We start from the raw sequence: 22,257 nt of genomic DNA on the forward strand, positions 1-22,257 counted from the left end.
TATTCAGTATTACAAAGAGAAATTAATTTTCATAATCTTAACTGTCTTCTGGCATTTTCTAAGTTTACCATTTTATCATTTTTTCTTGACACTGGAGATGGAAAATAATTTTAACCCCTGGATGGTATGGGTTGAGATACGATTAAATGACGTGATTTATTCAATTTAACTTGATTTGATGATATCACGTGTACCCACACTACTTCTGGTAGGAACCGCACTAAGACACTCTTGGCTGAATTCTTAAACAATACCTTCCACCTTTGTCAGTTGAAGGATACTTTCCATGATAAATTAGTAAAGGTTTCTCTCACTATTCCATAGTTCGCTATCCGATAATTTGATTATTCGATTGTTATCCACTCACTCATTCTCCAATATCAGGGCTCATTTATCCAATTATTAACTAATTGGAAGAATGTAAACAAAAGCAACCCGAGCGCAGCGCCACCCACACTGCATCGGCCACCCATCCAAAGGCATTCCTGCTAGTCTTTCAGTTGTGTTCACTCAGCCAGCCAGTCTCTGCACCAGTTTTTGTATTTTGCCCAAATTCACATTCATTGTTGGGTATTATGAATGATACAAGTGTGATGTCTTCCAAATGGTCTACAACATCTAGTGCTGGTGAACTGAAGGAAAAAAGACTAAGGAAAAGTTTATCTTAGAGAAAAAGCTTCAAATTGTTAAGCATCATGACCAAGGTGAAGGATCAAGCCTCATCACCAGAACCCTGCAGGTGCCCCAATCCACTGTCTCCAGTCATCAAACAAGCAGCAAGTGTGAAGAAAGCAGGAGAGAGAGCTTCTACATTAATGGCAAATATGCTGACGAGGAAGAGGGAGCCAATAATGGAGGAAATGGAGAGACTCTTTAGGCTGTGTATTGATGATCAGACTCGCTGCTGCATGCCTCTTTCTGTCTCCCTTGTGACAACAAAAGCCCTCTTGATTTATGCTGATTTAAAGAAGAAGGGCCTGTTCCATCCACTTCAGATGATGAGGAACATGTTTTTCTGGATTTTATTTAGAGTTCAGCTACTGTAAGTACGAGCGGCACCTGCTGACTTAACTGAAGCTCATTTTCTCCTGTTGCCAGTGGATATAGGACTATAGGAGAACCACTATATAAAAAAATTAACAAGCCTATAACACTACCTCTTTGGGTGGTGCGAGTAAGTGTTCTCACATGCATTTTCATAATAATAATAATAATAATAATAATAATAATAATAATAATAATAATAATAATAATAATAATAATAATAATAATAATAATAATGATAATAATAATAATAATAAGAGCAATAAAATAATAGTAATAATGATAATAATAATAATAATAATAATAATAATAATAATAATAATAATAATAATAATAATAATTTTTGCCCTGCTAAGTTTACAGATTCTCACCTTTGGATATACACCAGCTAAATAATAAAACTTTCCAGAAAGGAAGTGATTTCGTTCATTTTCAAAGTGCAGAGCAACACTTTTGTAGTCTTCTGGTGTAGCGTCTGAACCCAAGATCTCAGCATAGAGCTCCATCTTGCCATGGGTGCGGGCCAGCTGGAATGCTTCGTCCATGCATTTTGACAGCACCAAAAATTGTATTGCTGAGTTGTAGTCCCCTAGTTTCTGGAAGAACCTAAGAAAATATCCATAATCAAAACAAAATTATTATAATAGTAAGAACAATAAAAATGATTAATTAGAACACTAACATTGTCTCAATGTGACAATTTGTAAAAAGTGGATGTCTCTACTCAATTGTCAATTTTGCCCTGGGACTTGTATATACTGCATCAAAAGGTTGCTATATAAAGATACACATCACTACAATGGAAGTTAAGTACAAAGATTATTTATAATTATCTTGATTTCATTGCTTTATTCGTTTTTATTTCATTCATGTGACAGGTGTTTTATTACTTAATAGAATAATATTTCATGTTTTTCATGTGTTTTATGGGGCATATATGAAGGCCTTGGAACATATCATCATTTTTTGTATTCATTCTTAAGTTTGCTATATGATTGGATTTTCAAGAACCAATTACACACCTATGTCAAGGAATATCTATATGGACATTCTCAGGTATACAATTCACCATTATAGTATATTTTATTTTTATGATGCTACTTTATACACATACTTGGCAACCATCTTGGCACCTTCTACACTCTTGGTCTCCCGTACGATTCTGACAGCTTCTTCAGGTGAGTTGAGGTTATGCAGTAACAGACGAATCACTGACTCATAGTCCCGTGCTGACTCATAATAAGTGGCAGCCTCCCGGTACTGGCCATCAGATTCTTTGGCCTTGGCATACTGGGTAATAGATCAATTAAATCATATTATAAATGCAGTATGGGAACATGTAATAAAAAAAAAATATTCATGTAAATACTTGTTAAATTATCAATGATATCACAAAAACTCTGTTTTGTTGTTCCTGCAGATAAATCTGTCTTTTCTGAATCAAATACTCATTCCTATCTCTTCAATCTAAGTGCCTTAAATACACAATACTACTTCTATTCAAGAGTTATTAGAGTGGCACAAGAAAAACAGATGAACACATCAGCAGACAAATCCATGTCTCTCTCACAAGCTCAATCAAAAAACTCTTCAGTTACATCCAACAAGTGTTGTTTAATACTACAGTAATAATTAATGTTTGCAACAACTCCATTACTATCCAATTTTTCTAATATGTTTATGTTGGATATTGTAAAGGGCAGAACACCACCTGACCATCACCCCTCGTTCTGGATCGTTCGGCCACTCCCGAGCGACACTTCGCTCATTTCTCTCTGCCACATATGTCTCGAGAACCCTGCTTCTTCCAGTCACTCCACGTCTCGAGGCCCCAGTGAACACCTAACCAAGTCTACCTCAAGCCTCGCCAACACCCAGACGGCAGAGAACTCCCTGGACTCTCCAAGGACTGGCCTCTCCTCTGCTGCCCTGGTTTCCCGGCACCGTCAATGAGTCTGCCTCCAGTGTTGGTGAGATTAGTGTTCCTCTGGCCCTCACTCGCTCTGGAGGGAGACTCATGGTGAGAGCCAGGTGAAGCGCTAGGTGTCCCTTTTGTTGTTATATTGTGTATACCTATGTGTTTTTTGCTTGCAAGTCTAGTAAACTTGGAACCATTCGAAGCTGTTTATTACCGCCGCCACCGGGTTAAGTGTAGTTCATCCTGGGCCCATTTTAGAGGGGGCAGGCCAGTGATGGCGTTTTGCACCTCGGCCCCACAACAAATGGACTAAACTAGTAAGTTATTACTTACAGATATTATGCAACAAAAAGTCCAAAAAGAACAGCTTTCAATTATAAAAAGTGAATATGGTCTTTTCATGTCCAGCCCAGTGGCCACCAGTGATACATACCACCATGGAGAAGGATTTAGCAGAGTAAATGAGACACTGGCAATCAAACGATCCGCTTGTTAGTAACACCATACTTACTGTCCTTGCACACTGCACAGTTACACTCATGTGCACATCTTGTTCAGCACAAATTACACAATTAAGCCTGCTATGTCCTCCATGCCCCATTAAGAGGCCACAGTGCAGAGAGCAATCCCAGAAAACTACCACGTGAAACACACCATAACAAACACCAACTCCATCTAGCTGCCAAGCAAGAGGCCACATCTAAGCACTGGAAGTGTTCACTGTGTTCTGAGTTTTGGTATCAGCGCAGCATCAGTCATGCATGACATCACGTTGTTGGACAGTGCAGCCAGGGAGGAAACTACCTTCCACTCCAAGACATCCCTCATTCTTCTCATACTGTCAAACCACAGCAATGCAATAGCATCATTGCTTCACTGATACAATCTACACCCAGTTTTCACCTCTATTTTCCATTTGCTGGGCTATAATAACATAATAATGACATAATAAATTTAACTCACTTGTAAATGCATCTTTGGAGAATTTATGTTGACCAATAGCTGTCCAACTTTGTTCCAGTTCTTGAGTCGGATATAAAGGCTTGAAGCTTTCTCATGGAAGTTGCCACTTTCATATAGCACTGCTGCTTCGGAGTATTGCTGATGAAAGACAAAAAATAAGAAGTGCAATTATATAACAATTCATTCTTACAGCTTTGAGAGAGAAAATCTGGTTTTGCATGGGAAAAGCTGAAGGAGATGAACAGTATCTGGAAGATATGATCAACTGTGAAGCAGGAGTGGAAAAAGCAGTAATGATGGGAGTAGCAGCAAGATGGGAAAGGGGAAAGGAATGGCAAGTTTGTTGACGAATCCCACCAGTATATCACAAAGAAGTAGAGCAGGGGTCTATGAGGCCTGCATAAGGTCAGTTTTGCTGTATGATTCTGAAGCATGGGTCCTAAATGAGTCTGATGGGGATTCTGAAAGTATATAGTCATAAAGCATTGCAATATATTGCTGGTGTGAGATGGCAAGATCAGGTGGCAAGTGAGGAGGTGGGTGAAAGGTGAGGTGTCAGGGAGCTGAAAGTGAAACTCGGACACTGAAAATTTCAATGGTTTGGGCATGTAAAAAAGGTCAGAAGACAGTACAACAAAACTGGTGGAAAATATGGAGATTGCTTGAATGAGGACTTAAGAAGAGGAAGTACTTTCAGCAGGACATGAACCTGCTGGGAGTGAATGAGAAGCTTGTATAACATAAAAGAGAATGGAGGAGAGTCATCACACGTCCAACCCCATCGTGATGGGGAAAAAGATGTTTAACTATAAAGAAGAAGAAAGGTTTTGAGTAACAAACATGTGAAGTACACTCTCAAGTTTCTTCTGAAAGCATAGTGCTAAACTCAAGAATAAAAAAAATCACAGCATTGAAAACAATGAAAAATGCATATTGATTCTAGACTGATCATTTTAGCATTTCTAACAGTGTTTTTTGCCATCACATTCATATGATGATCCAGCAGTATTGCTGAATTGCCATGGAATCTAAAACTGTGTTATCATGAATGTATTTTATTCCCACATTGAACTCCATTGAATTTAAAAACTGTACTTACATAGCTGTGATGTACAAAAAAAGAGCAAAAACAATTAATTAAACAAAAAGACAATTACCTACTAGTCCCAGAAGAGGCCCAAAAGATTTAGCCAAAAGAATGGAATAAATGTCTTAAAACCTCTCTCTTAAATTAATTCAAGTGTAGTGGTGGGCCATGTATACGCACTATGGAATTGCATCCACCCCCATTTCCACACCACATCAACAATAACATTCAATGTAATAAGTCTGCTGTTTTTCTTTAATCTTTCTAACTTGCTCTCCAACTTGTAATTCTTTGGATCAACAGAGGAGCTGGAACACTTAATTCATCAGTCTGACTCACTTGCCATCAGGAGCCATGTGTAAATAAGCTTATAATTTTATGAGGCAAATCACCTCTGCTGGAGAGGAGCTTTCACATGCCCTCCACTCCCTCCTTAATTTATGTTTTATATGGTGCAGTCTTTGTTCTTGTTTTGTGATGTATCATGTGGGTGGTTGTATGTTTCAAAGTGTGCCAGTGTGATGTGATGCAGTACATCCCATGTGAAAGCTCCTCTCCAGCAGAGGTGATCTGCCTCGTAAACTTACAAGCACACTTCAACTGACCTACAGTAAGTCATGCACTCTACTAATTTACATTGAGTATTTTGAATTTAGAATTTAGTTTGCAATATTACAACCAAATACACTGACCAATTATTCATGCAACTAACCTTTTTACTCTCCAAGATCTCAGCACATTCTCTCTTCAGCATACGGCTGTTCATTTCTGCAGCAATATTAACACCTCTTCTGATGTCCCCACATCGGAGTGCTGTACGTGCAATACCAGCCTTGCATGCAGCATTATGGTCCTCAGAGCCACCTATATTGACTACACCACGCTCATAATGAGTGAGGGCTCCAGGGTAGTCCCCTCTGTGAAAAAAAATAATAAAAAAAATAAATGTACAAATACAGTAGAAACTCTGCAAAAGCAATACAACATTCATGGTGTGGGCAAATATGTGCATGGCTATGGCTTCAGGTGCTGATTCTATTCAGCAGTTTTTCAGCTTTTTAACTTTTTTTCCTGCCAACCTCACAAGATTCACAGAATATCTAATGCTTAATAAAATTTCTCAGTTTGCTCAAGAATATATTTTGAAGTTCTCTATGTCTGGCAACTCTACATTCATCAGGGACTGACATCACCAGTGTATAGGCAAAGTACAAACCTGTGAGCAGAATTTTAGATCTAGATTAAGCTCCAGCCTACCAATACCACAGTCAACTCCCTAGCACTTCACTCCAATACATGGACATGCTGAGTTAAGTAAACTATAATGTACTCAGGCCTGTGGGATAGCCAAGTTGCTTAGTGGTATTCTAGTCTGTCCAATCCAAGTTATATTAATTTAAGAAATGTTTCTCCATTATTCCAGTTACCTAAAAGGCTTTACTCAGCAACTAACAGACAGGAACATTCCTCATGGATAGAGGGATACTGTCTTTCAGTGTAAAGGCGATGTGAGACATGTTTCCTTCCTGAGCATAGGTATTGCAAAGATGTTTCCAATCAATATAGAGGTGGTCAGTAACACTCTCCCTACATAGGCAAATCATAAAATGCCTTCCTACTATGTGGAAGCAGAGATAATATTGTTGCTTTGTTGAGGTGATGTAGATATTACTCCTTTCCTGGGGTAGTATAATGTGGGCAATACTCTGTTCCTATTCCAAGGCAAGACAGGTAATACTTCCTGCAGCATGTACATACATGAATTCAAGCTGCTGTGCATATTCCCTGGAGATGAAAGGAATTTGGTCAGGTGAGAGCTTCTTGGCAAGCTGAAGTGCCTGGTCCCAGTGCAGCAGGTCACGGCGCATCTCCAGAGCAGCCACAGGGGAGGATGAACGCAGGTACAGGTCCTATTAAATGAAGCAAAGGATACTGACCTTTTAGCACTTATATGGAATTTGTCATTAATATATACACATCCAGGAGACACCTATGTAATTACACACCATAATCATCCAACAATGACACATGAGATTCATCTCATAGGGATGTACATGAGTTGCAAGTGGGTAGTCAATGGAGCTGAGAGGATAGTATTTAACAAATAATAGGTTGAGCTTCAGATAAAGAGACAGAGACTGTAATGACACACCTGAGCCAAATTAAATTCATTGAGAAACATAGCTAAGTGTCCACTAAGCAGCAGTGGATCCTCCAAGTCCTTGAGGCTCTGAAGGGACCATACCATTCCCACGTCACCCAGCTGCCGGAACACCCGCATACCTGGATGATAACACCACCAATCAGTACACTACAACAACATGAATGTACAGGCAACCCCCGCTTAATGAAGGGGTTACGTTCCTGAAAAAAACCTTCGTTAAGCGAAATTTCGTTAAGTGAACCAATTATAACAAGTTTAACCCCTGACTTGAACTTCCATTGAGAGTAAACAAAGCGAGAATGCATCATAGTACAGTGAAAGGTTTAATGAAAGCAAAAATTATGAAGTTAAACATTTAGGCAGTTTAATTTAAGTCATTATAATGTACACTAATGTATGTATGTATGTAACTTTATAGTGTTGATGAGTGAAACGGGAAAGACACTAACTGGCAACCTGTGGAATGTAAACAAAGGGCGCATCATTTTATCACATACAAAACTTATGTACCACATTTCCACAAGTCACGAGTTCAGGTGGTTATTTTAGCTTGCAAGGAAGATACGGTCTCATCAGCCCTTTTAATAGAGTCTGCTGACTTGAAAATAGTCGAGACAGTAGATGAAGTCAAGATGGTGGGTGTTATTGTTTTGAATAGGGGAAGTGAGTGGTGCGCGTGTTGTCCACGAGAGGCACTGGTGTATTTAAAAGCCTGTCGGCTTGTGTGATACGGTGGTGTAGCGAAATTTCGTTGTGTGAACCTTCGTTAAGCGGGGGTTGCCTGTATGTATGTATATATATATATATATATATATATATATATATATATATATATATATATATATATATATATATATATATATATATATATATATATATATATATATATATATATATATATATATATATATATATATATATATATATATATTATGATTGTTACATAGTAACAAGAAGTGCTGCTTCCTGCATTTCAATTCTATCTACTTCCATCTGACTGACTATGCTTTGCAATTAGGAATGCTATATGATGTAATCAAATCTACATTACCAGGATTATTTAAAGCATGAAGTACAGAGATAAAACTAAATACTATAAAGTATAAATAACATGAATGATATTGATTGAAAGTCACCAGTTGTATCTGTAGATTTAATAGAAGGTAGTAAACACTTACAAAAAAATATAAACTTATTGCTAGTAAGGTCTCAAACATTGATTGGACCGGTTTCATATCAAGAGTGTGGTGTAACCTTTCAAGGGACCTAGTTGTGACCTCATTAAATATTTCAATATCTATCTCCAAACATATTGGGGCAGTCACAGCCTACACTCTAAAGACAACTCTTCTCTTTTATACAATACTACCAGCATCTAATACATCCATACCCTTCACTCAAGATTCAAAATTACATGGCAACTCCTACACCAAACTCAAAATCCCTATATAGGGATGGGAACACATATGTCCCTAGGTCAGGTTGATCTTAAGTGTCTTGACACCCCTATTATAAGGAAAACAGTTTTCTGAGAAAAGTGGAAATAAACAAATTAGAAATAGCACTGTAGATGCCATTGATTCACTAAGTCTTCTGCAATTTTGTAAAGAGTGGATCACTACAATCTGTGTAGTAGGAATGAACTTATTGGCTGGTGATCAGTGGCTGGATATAAACTGGCTAAAGACAAATTACCAATCCCCAAATACTATCTAGCTAAATACAGAGATGCTCTGATGTTATATAAACTGGCTAAAGACAAATTACCAATCCCCAAATTCTATCTAGCTAAATACAGAGATGCTCTGATGTTATATCAAACTTCCAGGGAGATCAGGAAAAAGGTAAGATCAATTAGCAGTTTCTAGTGGCAGTGAAGCAGTGGTAGTGAAGCATCCTAAAATGTGTTGAAATTCTTGTGGGTGGTGGTTACCATATGATAAGGTTATTTTGCTTGAAAAATGCTTTTTATGGAGCCAAGGTGTTGTCTACATATTCTTGCTTATATATGCTATGCACAACTTGAGAGACTTTTAAAGCCTTGAGAGCAAAAATGATCTTCCTTGTCTGGCTTCTCATGAAAGAGTATATAAAAATGGCAAATGAACTAACTTTTCACCTTTGTGGTCCTTTAGTGGCAAACAATGGAAATTACAATGAAGTGTCAGCCACATTTATAAGTTGTTCTTTTGCAGCAATATATCAATGACCTGATTCATAATTAACAATATAAATAAGCGATTAACATTTACAGCAAACCCCTCCACACGAGTTTTACACTTGCTTGGTTTCTTGGGTGTAGTGCTTCACTCAAGGATCATGAAAAATCATAGCATTGAAAATACTGAAAAATAAATGCTTATTCATTTTGGCCCATTAAAGAGCTGACTCCATTCCCCACATTTTACTTCCTTACCTCAAAGTAGAGGAAACCAATAATAAAAGCATAAATGAGCACCATCTTTAATTCCAAATGTTTTGACATATTCTTATGTCATTTTCAACAGTCTAAAAGCAAAATATAAAACATATAAATATAAAAACAAAACAAAAAATAAATAAATAAATAAATAAAAATAATAATAATAATAATAATAAAAAGAAAGATTGAGACGTAAAAGTTGTGAGTGCTTTAGACAGCACTGAACAATATAGTGTCAGCTCACTCACCACATTATGGTATAACCTTTACTTCTCAGTCTTTGTTTTTAGTCATTTTTATCCTTGTGCTTTCATATTTACAAATGTTTTATATTTTGCTTTAAAGCCACTGAAGATGACATAAGATGTCAAAAGTTTTGGAATTAAAGATGGTGCTCATTGCTAATTTCATTATTTATTGGTTTCCTCTTGAAACTAAGATTTCTTAGAAATCAGCTTGTATGAGATATACCTCATAGTACATTCCTCTGTGAATAATGTTTTTGTAGAGACAAAATCATAGGAAAAAAATTCATTGAAAAGGAGAAACGCAAGTAATTTTAGAACCCCACATAAGGGGATAATATTCTAGATTTAATTCTGACAAATAGGGAGGAAGCAGTTACACAGGTTAATGTTGGTGGGTAATTAGGTAACAGTGAGCACAGTGAAATCAGATATAAAATAAAATGGCATGAAGTTTTTAGAAGCAAAAAAATATTAGAAAAGTACTTGACTTTGAGGGACTAAAAAGGTATATCCAGGGAGTTGATTGGCAATGAGCAGAGAGGAAAGGTTAGATAAGGCCCAAAATGGAGGTGAGTGAGAGAAGGCTGGGTGAGAGGTGAGGAGAGGTGTGAAGAACAGCAGGAGGGGAGAAATGACAGACAAGGGTGAGAGAATGCTAAGTGAGATGTGGTCTGTCAGGTCATGCTGAGATGGGCAATGTGAAGTTGGGGGAGATTAAAAGGGCTGAAGTGAGGGGATCAGGGCAGGTTAAATGATGATAAGGTATAAAAATATTTTGCTGATAGATTACATATAAGCCAAGTAGCTAACATCCCATGTAGAACAATAAGGTCATACAAGAATGACTCTAAGTGGATGACATATAGATTAAGACATGACATAAGATAGAAGAGAAATACATATAGGAGATTAAAGCCAAAAAAAGTTTTATTCTTTATGTAGGAAGGGCACTAGTCATGGGGAAGCAAACTTTAAATTAAATTTAAAACTTTATCATAAGAAGAAAATTAAGTCAATAGGATGGTATATTGAGGGATTAGAACAATCGCCCTTTTTAGGAACAAGTTAAATTTAAGTAAACTTCCACAAAGAAGCAAAAAGTAGATGGTGAAAGATGAAGTTGAAAGAATTTGACAAGGCAAGAAGCAAGGTTGCAAAAAACAATAGGAGTAATCTAATCAGGCCACAATGAGAAAATGAAGATGACTGATTGAAGGAGAGATGTGAAGAAGTGCAGCTTGCTATGTGGATGCACAGAAACATAAATAGATTGGAAGAGGAAGTGGTCTGTGCAAAACACATCCATGATTTTCTGAATAAACTAGACAAAAATTAAACATGGAGATGGAACAACATGTAGTTCTTTTCCCATATGTTAGAACTGTGTAAACCTATCTAAGTACAGTAAGACCCCTGGCGAATTAATTAGTCTGGTGAAACTACCGCCAAATGTGAATTTCGCCAAGCACGAGTTCTTTATACCATATAAATTGCCTAAGAGATGTCTCAATCAGTCTTTGGTCATTGACAAAGTCCCTCTTTTGACCCCTAAAATACCATCTTTCGAGCTGAAATAAAATCTTTTGCCTTCACATATTAGAAAACATGTACAAAACAATAAATAAAGTTAATAAGACATGATATAAAGGCTGTAACTCCCATTTTTCCACCCGTTTCCCTCCTTGTCTCCACCAACATTGTCCTTACCCCCACCGGTACCACCTGTTGCGCTTGTAGAGGCCATGTTGGTGGTAAATCGCCAGAATTCACTCCCACGCTATCAGAACAGACGGTAGCACAAACAAAATGGATGAAGGGGACTCTCACACTGCGTTCTGATAGGTTTTGAGAGAGGTCTGACGTCACCAGGAGCTGCATGGTTTGCCATGCGGCGGCCAAGTTTGAATGCAAATCGCCAAGTGTGCATTCGGTGGTCCGTGGCCACCCTACCGCCAAAAGTGAATTTCGCCCAGCTGAGATTCGCCAAGTGCGGAGGCTTACTGTAGTACATTTGAATATTAGACACTTATATTTCACTCTTCCAAGAACCACCATCACAATTTTACAATCAAGCAGAGAGTTGGACACTCATACATCATCAACTATGGAATCTGAGCATCACACTTAAGTCATTACACTGTGTTCTGAAGTTATTGCCAGAATTTTATATTTTGTTATTCATGCAAGAGTATCTTAAGGTGGAATAGGTGACAGTGAATTTGGAGATGGAAAGCAGTGATCCCCAAAAATGAGGTAACATATGTTACCAGGTATATGTGCTGCACCATAAGGCATAAACAGAAACAAGTAGTAAGGTGGTAAGGAGAGAAACAGACACAGTGTTGAAAGAAGTGATGGGGCCCAATAACAATATCAAAAGACATGGGTATTCTATGTATCCTTATTGTGCATTAAATTAAGACCTTTATATGGGTTTTTCAAATGTTCAAATTGAAAGACTGTATATCAACATTTCAATACATAATACTATATCTAAGTGTATTTCATTATGTTTTTGAAGATATATTAAATACAGGCTATGAGTTTTTTTTAAGGGCTCAACCTTTAGACAGTTTCCCATATGTCAATGTCTTAAACTTTAGTGATATCAACTCTGGTGTGAGTTTCCATGTTCATAATCAGGTGTTGAATATATCAGGATATAATTCATATCAGAGGAAATGGTGTAGAGACAATATCCATAAAAGGAAATATGGAAAGCTCTAAATACAAATACGTAAATAAATACTGACACTCTTCAGATGCTTACTCACCTAACTCCAGGTTGAGGCACCAGAGACATCCTTTTCCTAAGTCCTCCCAGTCCTGCTTGTTGTTCAACACCTGGCATATAGCACTTGCATCCTTGAATCTGTATATAATCGAAATCCACAATAATTGCATAGAATCAATATCCTAACACACACAAACATATTTATATAGAAAAAGAGAGGCAGAAAAAAACAGAGACAGAGGGTAAGGAGGTGGAGTGGTGCTAGAAAAAGAAAGCAAGCCCCTCCTCTATTGGGAGGTGGCAATAGTGCAGAGGTAGCTTACTCTAACTCTGACGATTTCTTATCTTCCTACCCTCCTTTGCCAGCTCAGCAATGTTCTTCAAACAGTCATTAAGTGCTTGTTAAAGATGCCACTGCACCATGCAGGAATTGGCCATTACACCAAACAGGAAGCTATATCTTTAATTCACCTATTCTTGGTTGGACAAATTTTTTATTACTGTTCATTTCTTAAACAATAATGAACTCTTAATTGAACACTCAGTGTGGAATAAGACAGATTAAACTATCAAAATATTTTTTTGCATTATTACAAGAGAATCAACTACCGAAAAAGAGAAAGGGGGCATTTAAGGGTCTCACAGACAAACTACTCTAAGTAACGGACCATTCGCGTTAACGGACAACCCCTCAACCTTGAAGTATCCATTATATATATATATATATATATATATATATATATATATATATATATATATATATATATATATATATATATATATATACATATACAGTAAAGTCACGGGTTACGTTGGTCTCGAGTTACGTCAAACTCGTAGTTAGGTCAGTCCACTATATGGCAATTTAAGATTAAAAAAATTGAAAATTTATAAATCGTAAAGTGCAGGATTTATTCTTATTGTTGCTGGTTGCCCGCCACACCGCCCGACTCATGCTTGAATACGTTATTGTATTTAAGCGTGAGGCTTGCCCCTGGCAAGAGTGTTATCCTACTTCTGCGTTTATTGACTCAAGTTCTTAGTATCTTGCTCAATGGCACAAAAGAAAACTTCTTAGTGACAGCAGTGATGCTAAGAAAAGGAAAACCATTACGCTACACGAAAAAAGAGGACATAATTAAAAGATATGAGAAGGGAGGCAGCAGCTGTGTGTGAGGGAGGGAAGAAGAAAATGGGAAGCCCGTTACCATGACAACGGGGAGGTTGACGACCTTGAGGGCTCGCACACTCATCACAACAATAACAACTCCGGAGCCTTCGCCTGGGCCACACGACACTCGCAGCTGACTTGCACCGTCTGCGCCTGTATCAAGGCATTTGCTCCCCTAATTCTGGCTGACGGTTTTGGCATTTTTTGCACTTTTTAGAGAGCCAGCAATCAAGTGGGCCCTTTTTAACTTTCTTTTTTTTTGCCCTTGGCTGGCCCTCTTCCCTACATAAAAGAAAATAATAACAATAATAATAAAAAAAAAAAAAAAAAAAAATATATATATATATATATATATATATATATATATATATATATATATATATATATATATATATATATATATATACATATATATATTCATAATAATCATGGCAAACACTTAAAGCCTACTACCAGTGGCAAACCATGCAGCCACTGATAAAGGGCACAGATGGGCCTGGCAAGCCCACTATCAGAGAATGGTGGAAGTCGTATAACATCAAGCACACCTTAGATAACATCAAGTCATCTTGGGACGAAGTGAAGATGTCTACCATGAACTTGGTGTATGGCCAGAACGTGTGCATGACTTCCCAGGCTTCACTGAAGACGACATCGGTGGAATCAGAAATGACATAGTAAATCTGTGCCATAGGGCTGGCTTTGAGGAAGTTGATGGTGATGATGTTCAAGATCTTTTGGAAAGTCATGCTGAATCTCTCTCAAATGACAAACTTATAGAGCTAGATAAGGCATCACAGGAGGCAGAAAAAGAGGGAGACGAGGAAGAAGAACCTGTGCGTAGCCTGAACATCAAAACTCTTAGAGAATGTCTCGGTGGTATCGAAAAAGGTCTGGAAACCCTGAAGGAATGTGACCCAAATCCTACCAAGAGTAGCAAAGTGGCTCATGACACAGAGAAAAGTGTCAAGATTTATCAAGAAATCTAAGACGAAAAAACAAGAAAAACCAAACAGTCCTCCATGTACTCGTTCTTCAAGCAAGTCAGACATGCCGTCCCTGTCACACCTGCTAACCCTGCTACAACTGGCCCTTCCACATCCACTGCCGACGGTTCTACAGCTGGTCCTTCTTCCATATCCTCTTTCTTCAAACCAGTGAAATGTGCCGACTCTGCTACAGCTGGCCCTTCCACATCTGCTTCTGACAGTGCAGACGACGACGTCTTATCCTTGTCTGCCCACTCAGCGAAAGATGAGTAAGGGCTGAAATCCCTACTGTCCCTTAGCCTCGGGAAGGACATCGTCTGATAGAATACATGATGATTGAAAGGTAAATAAAAACATTTTCTGTTTATTTCTTTTGCGCAGTACTTTACATCTTTTTTTTTATGACTATTTTCATGTATTTTAATTTCTGTAAGGGTGACTTTTGACGTGCTGGAACGCATTCCCTATTATTACATGCTATAATGGGTTCGGTATACGGTAATTTTGATTTGCGGTAAGGTTTTCAGGAACGCATACATACCGTATAATGAGGACTTACTGTATATATATATATATATATATATATATATATATATATATATATATATATATATATATATATATATATTTTTTTTTTTTTTTACATTACAAGGGCACTGGCCAAGGGAAAACAAAGTGTTGGAAAAAAAAAATCCCGCTGGTTGCCAGGCCCTGTTAAGAGGAAAGTAGGAGAAAGAGAAAAAACAAAAAAATCTAAAAGGAGGGTCCAGTTAACGTAAGAGGTGTCTTGACACTCCTCTTTTGAAATATATATATATATATATATATATATATATATATATATATATATATATATATATATATAGTAAGTCCTCCTTACACTGCTGGTCATAGCGAAAGGTGCAGTACCTGTGACGTCCTGTGAAGGAGATTAATGGCACAGAAAATATGTTTCAATGAGGGTACTTACCTAAATTAGTAATTGATAGGGTGCCCTCGTGCCTTCTTGACCTTGAGAGTCTCTTGGGAAGTGCATCACCCAGTTGGTGGAGATACTGAGCATCAATATTGTTCCATATGTCCTGAATAGTAGCTTGGAGGTGTGGGAGGGAGGAGGTATCTCTCTCCTTTAGCTTCAGTTTTATGTTCACCCAGAAATTTTCTATAGGGTTAAGGTCCGGCGAATTTGCAGGCCAAGGTTTTAAAAGGCTGACATTGCAGAAATCAAACCAGTCAACAATTAACTTTGCCATATGGCACGGTGCACCATCTTACATGAAGGTATCAACATTGCACTTTTCCATACATTCATCTAACTCATCTAGAATTGGATCAAAGTAGTTATATTGGTTCATACACACATTCTTTGGCAAAAACACTAATTTTCCAAGACCATAGTAAAAAAACAACCACACACCATCAAAGAATCTGGGTTTTAATGTGCGTGTTGTGTAATGTGGATCATAACAGGTTACTACCGGGTCTGCGGTACACACGATTTCTCTGGTTGTCTGTAACCTGAAAGCTTGCCTCATCTGACCAAAGTACCCTACGCCACTTACCTAAGTCCCAATCTTTGTGCTGAGACACAAAATGCAAGCCTGCTGTTACGGTGACCATTGTGTGAAGCAAGGTTTTGAAACTGCATGGCACCTCCGTTATCACATGTCGCCTTTCACATATCTCTGCACACTTCTTTCAATCACCCAGCCAGCAAAGAGGGTTCCTGGCCTTAAGTTCCTTGCTGTGTATGCAAGGGTTAGCCTCGAGCTGTCTTTGAATAATGTTTAGAGTTCTCTGGGTCACACTGCGCTTACGCCCATCAGGGTTATAAGGTGGTGGCGAAGTATCTCTTCCTCCCTCATGATAAATTTTGGTCCAACATTGAACAATTCTGAGAGCTATGCCAGTATTCGCGGCAATTTCTTGATTTGACTCATTCTCTACTAAGGCACAAATGACTGAGATTTGAGCCTTACCAATTAGTTTCCAAGGTCCCATAATAGGTAGTAACAGGGCATCATGGATCACTATGCTACACAACATTGCAGTCGCCTAACTCGCCAAGATCTCAATGATAATACGAAAGTCATCAACAGAGAAAGTGACCCACGCCGCCTTCAGTACCTTGAAGCCATCTATATCAATGAAAAACAGCCCACCATAAACGTGCAAACCGATAACCTGCAAATTCTCCCATCCTCTAAGCGTCATCATACCATGGAAAACGCGCCAGCCAATTAGCGCACAGCTTAGCTCCTCCCACCGCTCACCGATCCAGTACTCTTGTTTATAAGGAGCTCTTCACTACCCTGACACCATATTCAGCCTGAAGATGGAACAAGTTAGTTCCGAAACATCGCTTCCTTTCACTGAGCTTTTGCTCCAGCTACTGGAGGAACACCGAAAAAACAGTATGGCAAATAGAAACCGTACATAAGTAAATTAATAAAGGAGAAATTGCTATAGGTTTCAACCTAGTATGCCTACAAGAGAATATCTTGCCTGGCTATACAAATATATATATATATATATATATATATATATATATATATATATATATATATATATATATATATATATATATATATATATATATATATATATATATATATATATATATATATATATATATATATATATATATATATATATATATATATATATATATATATATATATATATATATATATATATATATATATATATATATATATATATATATATATATATATATATATATATATATATATATATATATATATATATATATATATATATATATATATATATATATATATATATATATATATCACTGAGTGATAGTGAATTACTAATGAAATACCGCGGTATTTCATTAATAATTCACTGTCACTCAGTGCCACGGAGTTGAGGTTATCCTCATGGCATGAGCGTATATGAATACTAAGATATGATATCCATTATAGCAGGCAATAGAGGAATGGAAACAAATATCATGGGGAAAGACAACATGCAGGCTAAAAGGGTCACAAAAAGAAGAAGAAGCGGCCGAGTCGCCGCGAGTCTCCCGCTTCGTCTGTAGCTCATCTCATCTCTGCTTTACTTTTTGGTATTCCATGTAAGATTTCACTTAATGCATTACAAAACAATCCGTTCTTGGGGGCAAGGTTTGTAAAAAGCTAATAGAAATGTTGTTTTGTGAACATAAATGCAAGAATGTGAGAGAATTTGTAAGTAGCTCCTTTAACTTCCAATGACTCATATGACATCATAAAAGTAGTGGTAAACTGGTGGCCCAATATGCTGCCAAACTTATATATATATATTTTTTTTAACCCATGTGGTATGTTGCGGACCAGCCCAGAACGCATCCCCCCCCTATTTCCATTATTTCCTATGGGAAAATTACATCCACTTAACGAATTTTCGCTCTACGAACAGCTTTGATACCCCTTATCCTGTTCGTTAAGTGAAGTATATATATATATATATATATATATATATATATATATATATATATATATATATATATATATATATATATATATATATATATATATATATATATATATATATATATATATATATATATATATATATATATATATATATATATATATATATATATATATATATATATATATATATATATATATATATATATATATATATATATATATATATATATATATATATATATATACAGTGATCCCTCGTTTATTATGGTTAATGGATACCAGAACTCCCCCGCGAAAGGTGAAAAACCGCGAAGTATGACTTGCCCCACACCCCGAGAAATTTTGGTGTATGTGTATGTGGGTACCAGAATGTTTAAAATATGTTAAAAGTATTTATACTTTACATATACAGCATTTTACTTAAATCTATTTAATTATAAAATCTTATACAGTAAGTAGACATTTACTCTCTCTCTCTCTCTCTCTCACACACATGATACGTAACACTCACCCTCTTCTGCCCTCTTTGATCATATGCAAAAATTTCACTTTTTCACTGATGGTCATCATCTTCCTCTTCCTTTTGGATTCACTAGAGGAAGCTTTCACAGGGGCACAGGGCTTAGGCAGCATTGTAAGGCCTTAACAAATCACTACTTAAACAGAAAAAGTTGTCGCGAACACAACACTAAGATACAGTATGCGAGACAGTCAACAGTGTGGACGAGACTGGCAAGATACAACCAAGGCCCATGGAATAGAAGATCGACCTACAAGGCATTCAAAATGGGTCTAATATGCACATCCATGGCGTCAGCGGGTTCATAAGTAGTCAGAGCGGGGATGTTGGTTCAGTTAGCAACCTGCCTAGTAGGTATTCACGTGCTTCTCTCTCTCCCATTCTCTCTCTGTTCCGCACCAACATCGGTCACAATGCCGAGTTGTGCAGTGTGTGACTGTTTTAATTATCAGTAGTATATAATATGTAGTATGTAGTATGTGATAAATGAAAACCATTATTTTTTTTTCTGGTAATTTTGCACCTTAAGACATTAGTAAATTTCTGATGTTTAGTTATTGAGAACTAAATTTCTGATGTCTTGTTATTGATAAGTCCCCATTCAGTTACTTGTGTAGATATAAATTACCTCAGTTATATATGTAACATAAAAATAAAATAATAATAATAATAATAATTATTATATTATAATAATAATAATAATAATAATAATAATAATAATAACAAAGACAGCAACACTATATTAATATTAATAATAATAAGAGCAAAAGTTTAATAATAATAATAATAATAATAATAATAATAATAATAATAATAATAATAACAATAATAATAATAACAATAATTAATAACAGCAAGTATTGAGATCATTAATTATGATAATGCTACAATGGTCAAAGAGAGAGAGAGAGAGAGAGAGAGAGAGAGAGAGAGAGAGAGAGAGAGAGAGAGAGAGAGAGAGAGAGAGAGAGAGAGAGAGAGAGAGAGAGGGGGGGGAGGATATAAGGGGCCTGTTTTCAATTGCTCTAACAAAGGCCGCTGAACCCAATCAGACGCAAGGCCACATAAACCGATGATACTACCTTATTCAACCTGAGATATTTTGGTAACCATGACATCTACAGACTTTTGTTTTTTTTACATTACAGAGAGGAAGAGTTGCTTGTGGGCAGAAAACCATTTGTACTCACTTGTTTATTGAATTTCTAAGTGTAATCAGTATCTGAATACTATTTTGTGTGTTTCTCGCCAAACTTTTACTTTTGGGACCCATGAGTTCAGAAAACTTAAGAAAAAATATACACTTCCAAGGAGCACAGACACATACATGCACAAAGGATGAACAACGATACAGAACGCGGGCTGAATGTTTGGGTTAGCCGCGTAGCCGAGCGATTGCTGCGCCACCTAACAATGGCTAATCGTATCTTATAAATATCGTCATATTTCAAGGTGCAAATTATATAAAATCTTTCGTCGTATATAAAAAAAATTCTATGTTAGGGCGATCGTATGTCTAAGTACCACTGTACATACATATATATGTATATATATATATATATATATATATATATATATATATATATATATATATATATATATATATATATATATATATATATATATATATATATATATATATATATATATATATATATATATATATATATATATATATATATATATATATATATATATATATATATATATATATATATATATATATATATATATATATATATATATATACATATATATACATATATATATGACTTGAAAAACAGGGTGTCTATAGCATACGGTACAGAGAGAAGACCCACAAGAGACGGTTATCTTCATTATATCCACTTCACACGTTTGAAAGTACATATCCATCTTCAGGTACAAAACTCACTGTAAAACAGTTTTACAGTGGCTTTTGTACCTGAAGATGGATATATAACGTTGTGAAGTGGATATAATGAAGATAACTGTGGGTCTTCTCTCTGTATATATATATATATATATATATATATATATATATATATATATATATATATATATATATATATATATATATATATATATATATATATATATATATATATATATATATATATATATATATATATATATATATATATATATATATATATATATATATATATATATATATATATATATATATATATATATATATATATATATATATATATATATATATATATATATATATATATATATATATATATATATATATATATAAAATCCAAAATTTTTAAAGAATTTGGCAGTCCTCAGATCCTGAGGTTGCTGAATTCTTTATTCTTTAGAGTCAACTGTACATGAAAATAAGGGCATAAAATATATAAAAAAATGGTATGCTAGTGATTTTTACCTTCTGAGGGAAATGTTTTTTTTGAGTGCTGTTCTGAGCTGTTCATGGGAGTAGTCATGAATGTTGGCCTCCATCTCGTGTGAGGAAAGTATCAATGGCACTGTCTTCCCCGACGCTGTCTGAAGTGTCACCTGAGATGACAACAAATATTTGATAATGCTATACAGTTCATTCATCAGCTTGAAATATATAATGGAGTTGTATTACAATGAGGGAAGTGGTAATCCAGTATAATCAGTTGGGCATTCATGTGGATATCTACTTACTATTAAGTAGCCGGTAAAGGTTTGTCATTTTGATGTCTTTTGTAGTTATTAAATTTCTTAAGTCAATATTGGCTGGTGGCCTTTCCTATCACATCTGTATTCCAAAATTTTCAACCTAAGAAGTGACTGTTTATTTATTCTTACCTCCCCATTGTAAAGGAGTAGAGGAACTTGGCTGGAGGGGAACTTTGTCATTCCAATTAACTCCAGGTGGTGACCTGTGAAAAGATGGCACCATATCTTATAATCTATGGTTACATGCATGATTGTGCTATGTTCCGGTTTTGGTTCTATTCATGTGATATAATGTGACTATGTACATTCTACAGCACAGCTTCTATAAATCTTCAGAAATTTCCATGTACCCCTTGCATACACCTGCCCTACAAAGAAGTTATGGTCAAACAAGTTATGTTGTTGGTGTTGACTCAAGCAGCTAAAGTTCGGAAATTACATTTTTTAACACTCAACAGCATCAACATTGAGGAACATTTTATCTTGGTCAATCTGGGGAGCAACACTGAACAATGCAGATCCAGCTTTGACATTCAAAAGATTAATTTCAGGCTTACTCTAAAGATGCCAGCCTGTGTATACAAGAGATTTTGTGGATTTACATTACTTGGACAGAGAAGCTTACACATAGTGCTCCACACACACACACACACCAGATAAATTACACATCAGCTTTGTCAAACCTCATAAGTTTGTTCTCAAAGACACTACTACCCACTAGATCAAGGTTATGCTTGGCATGGCTGGGATTGATACTTCAAGATTTACAACTGGTACTGTTAGGCTCGCTGCAGCATCCAAAGCTATAGTTACGGCTGTGTCTCTTAGTCATGGCTAAAGCTGGTTAGTTTAATGAGGCTACTTTAGCCAAATTTTATGACAAGCATTTTATGACAATG

General features: G+C 36.1%; 1 protein-coding gene across 4 annotated transcripts in view; it reads right to left on the reverse strand.

Moving 5' to 3' along the window:
* LOC123506766 (WD repeat-containing protein 19-like) overlaps positions 1 to 22,257 on the reverse strand; it is a 78,592-nt gene that overhangs the window by 22,951 nt on the left and 33,384 nt on the right. For all 4 annotated transcript variants that reach the window (XM_045259088.1, XM_045259086.1, XM_045259085.1 and 1 more), the window contains 9 exons: positions 21,488 to 21,561; positions 21,078 to 21,208; positions 12,621 to 12,718; positions 7,165 to 7,295; positions 6,771 to 6,922; positions 5,725 to 5,929; positions 3,926 to 4,063; positions 2,159 to 2,334; positions 1,416 to 1,650 (listed from right to left, as the gene is read on the reverse strand). In XM_045259088.1, coding sequence (XP_045115023.1) covers positions 1,416 to 1,650; positions 2,159 to 2,334; positions 3,926 to 4,063; positions 5,725 to 5,929; positions 6,771 to 6,922; positions 7,165 to 7,295; positions 12,621 to 12,718; positions 21,078 to 21,208; positions 21,488 to 21,561 — 1,340 coding nt within the window. The remainder of the gene's footprint in view (positions 1 to 1,415; positions 1,651 to 2,158; positions 2,335 to 3,925; positions 4,064 to 5,724; positions 5,930 to 6,770; positions 6,923 to 7,164; positions 7,296 to 12,620; positions 12,719 to 21,077; positions 21,209 to 21,487; positions 21,562 to 22,257) is intronic.

The sequence above is a fragment of the Portunus trituberculatus genome, chromosome 20, assembly GCF_017591435.1.
Source record: "Portunus trituberculatus isolate SZX2019 chromosome 20, ASM1759143v1, whole genome shotgun sequence".
In the NCBI taxonomy this organism is placed as follows: Eukaryota; Metazoa; Arthropoda; class Malacostraca; order Decapoda; family Portunidae; genus Portunus; species Portunus trituberculatus.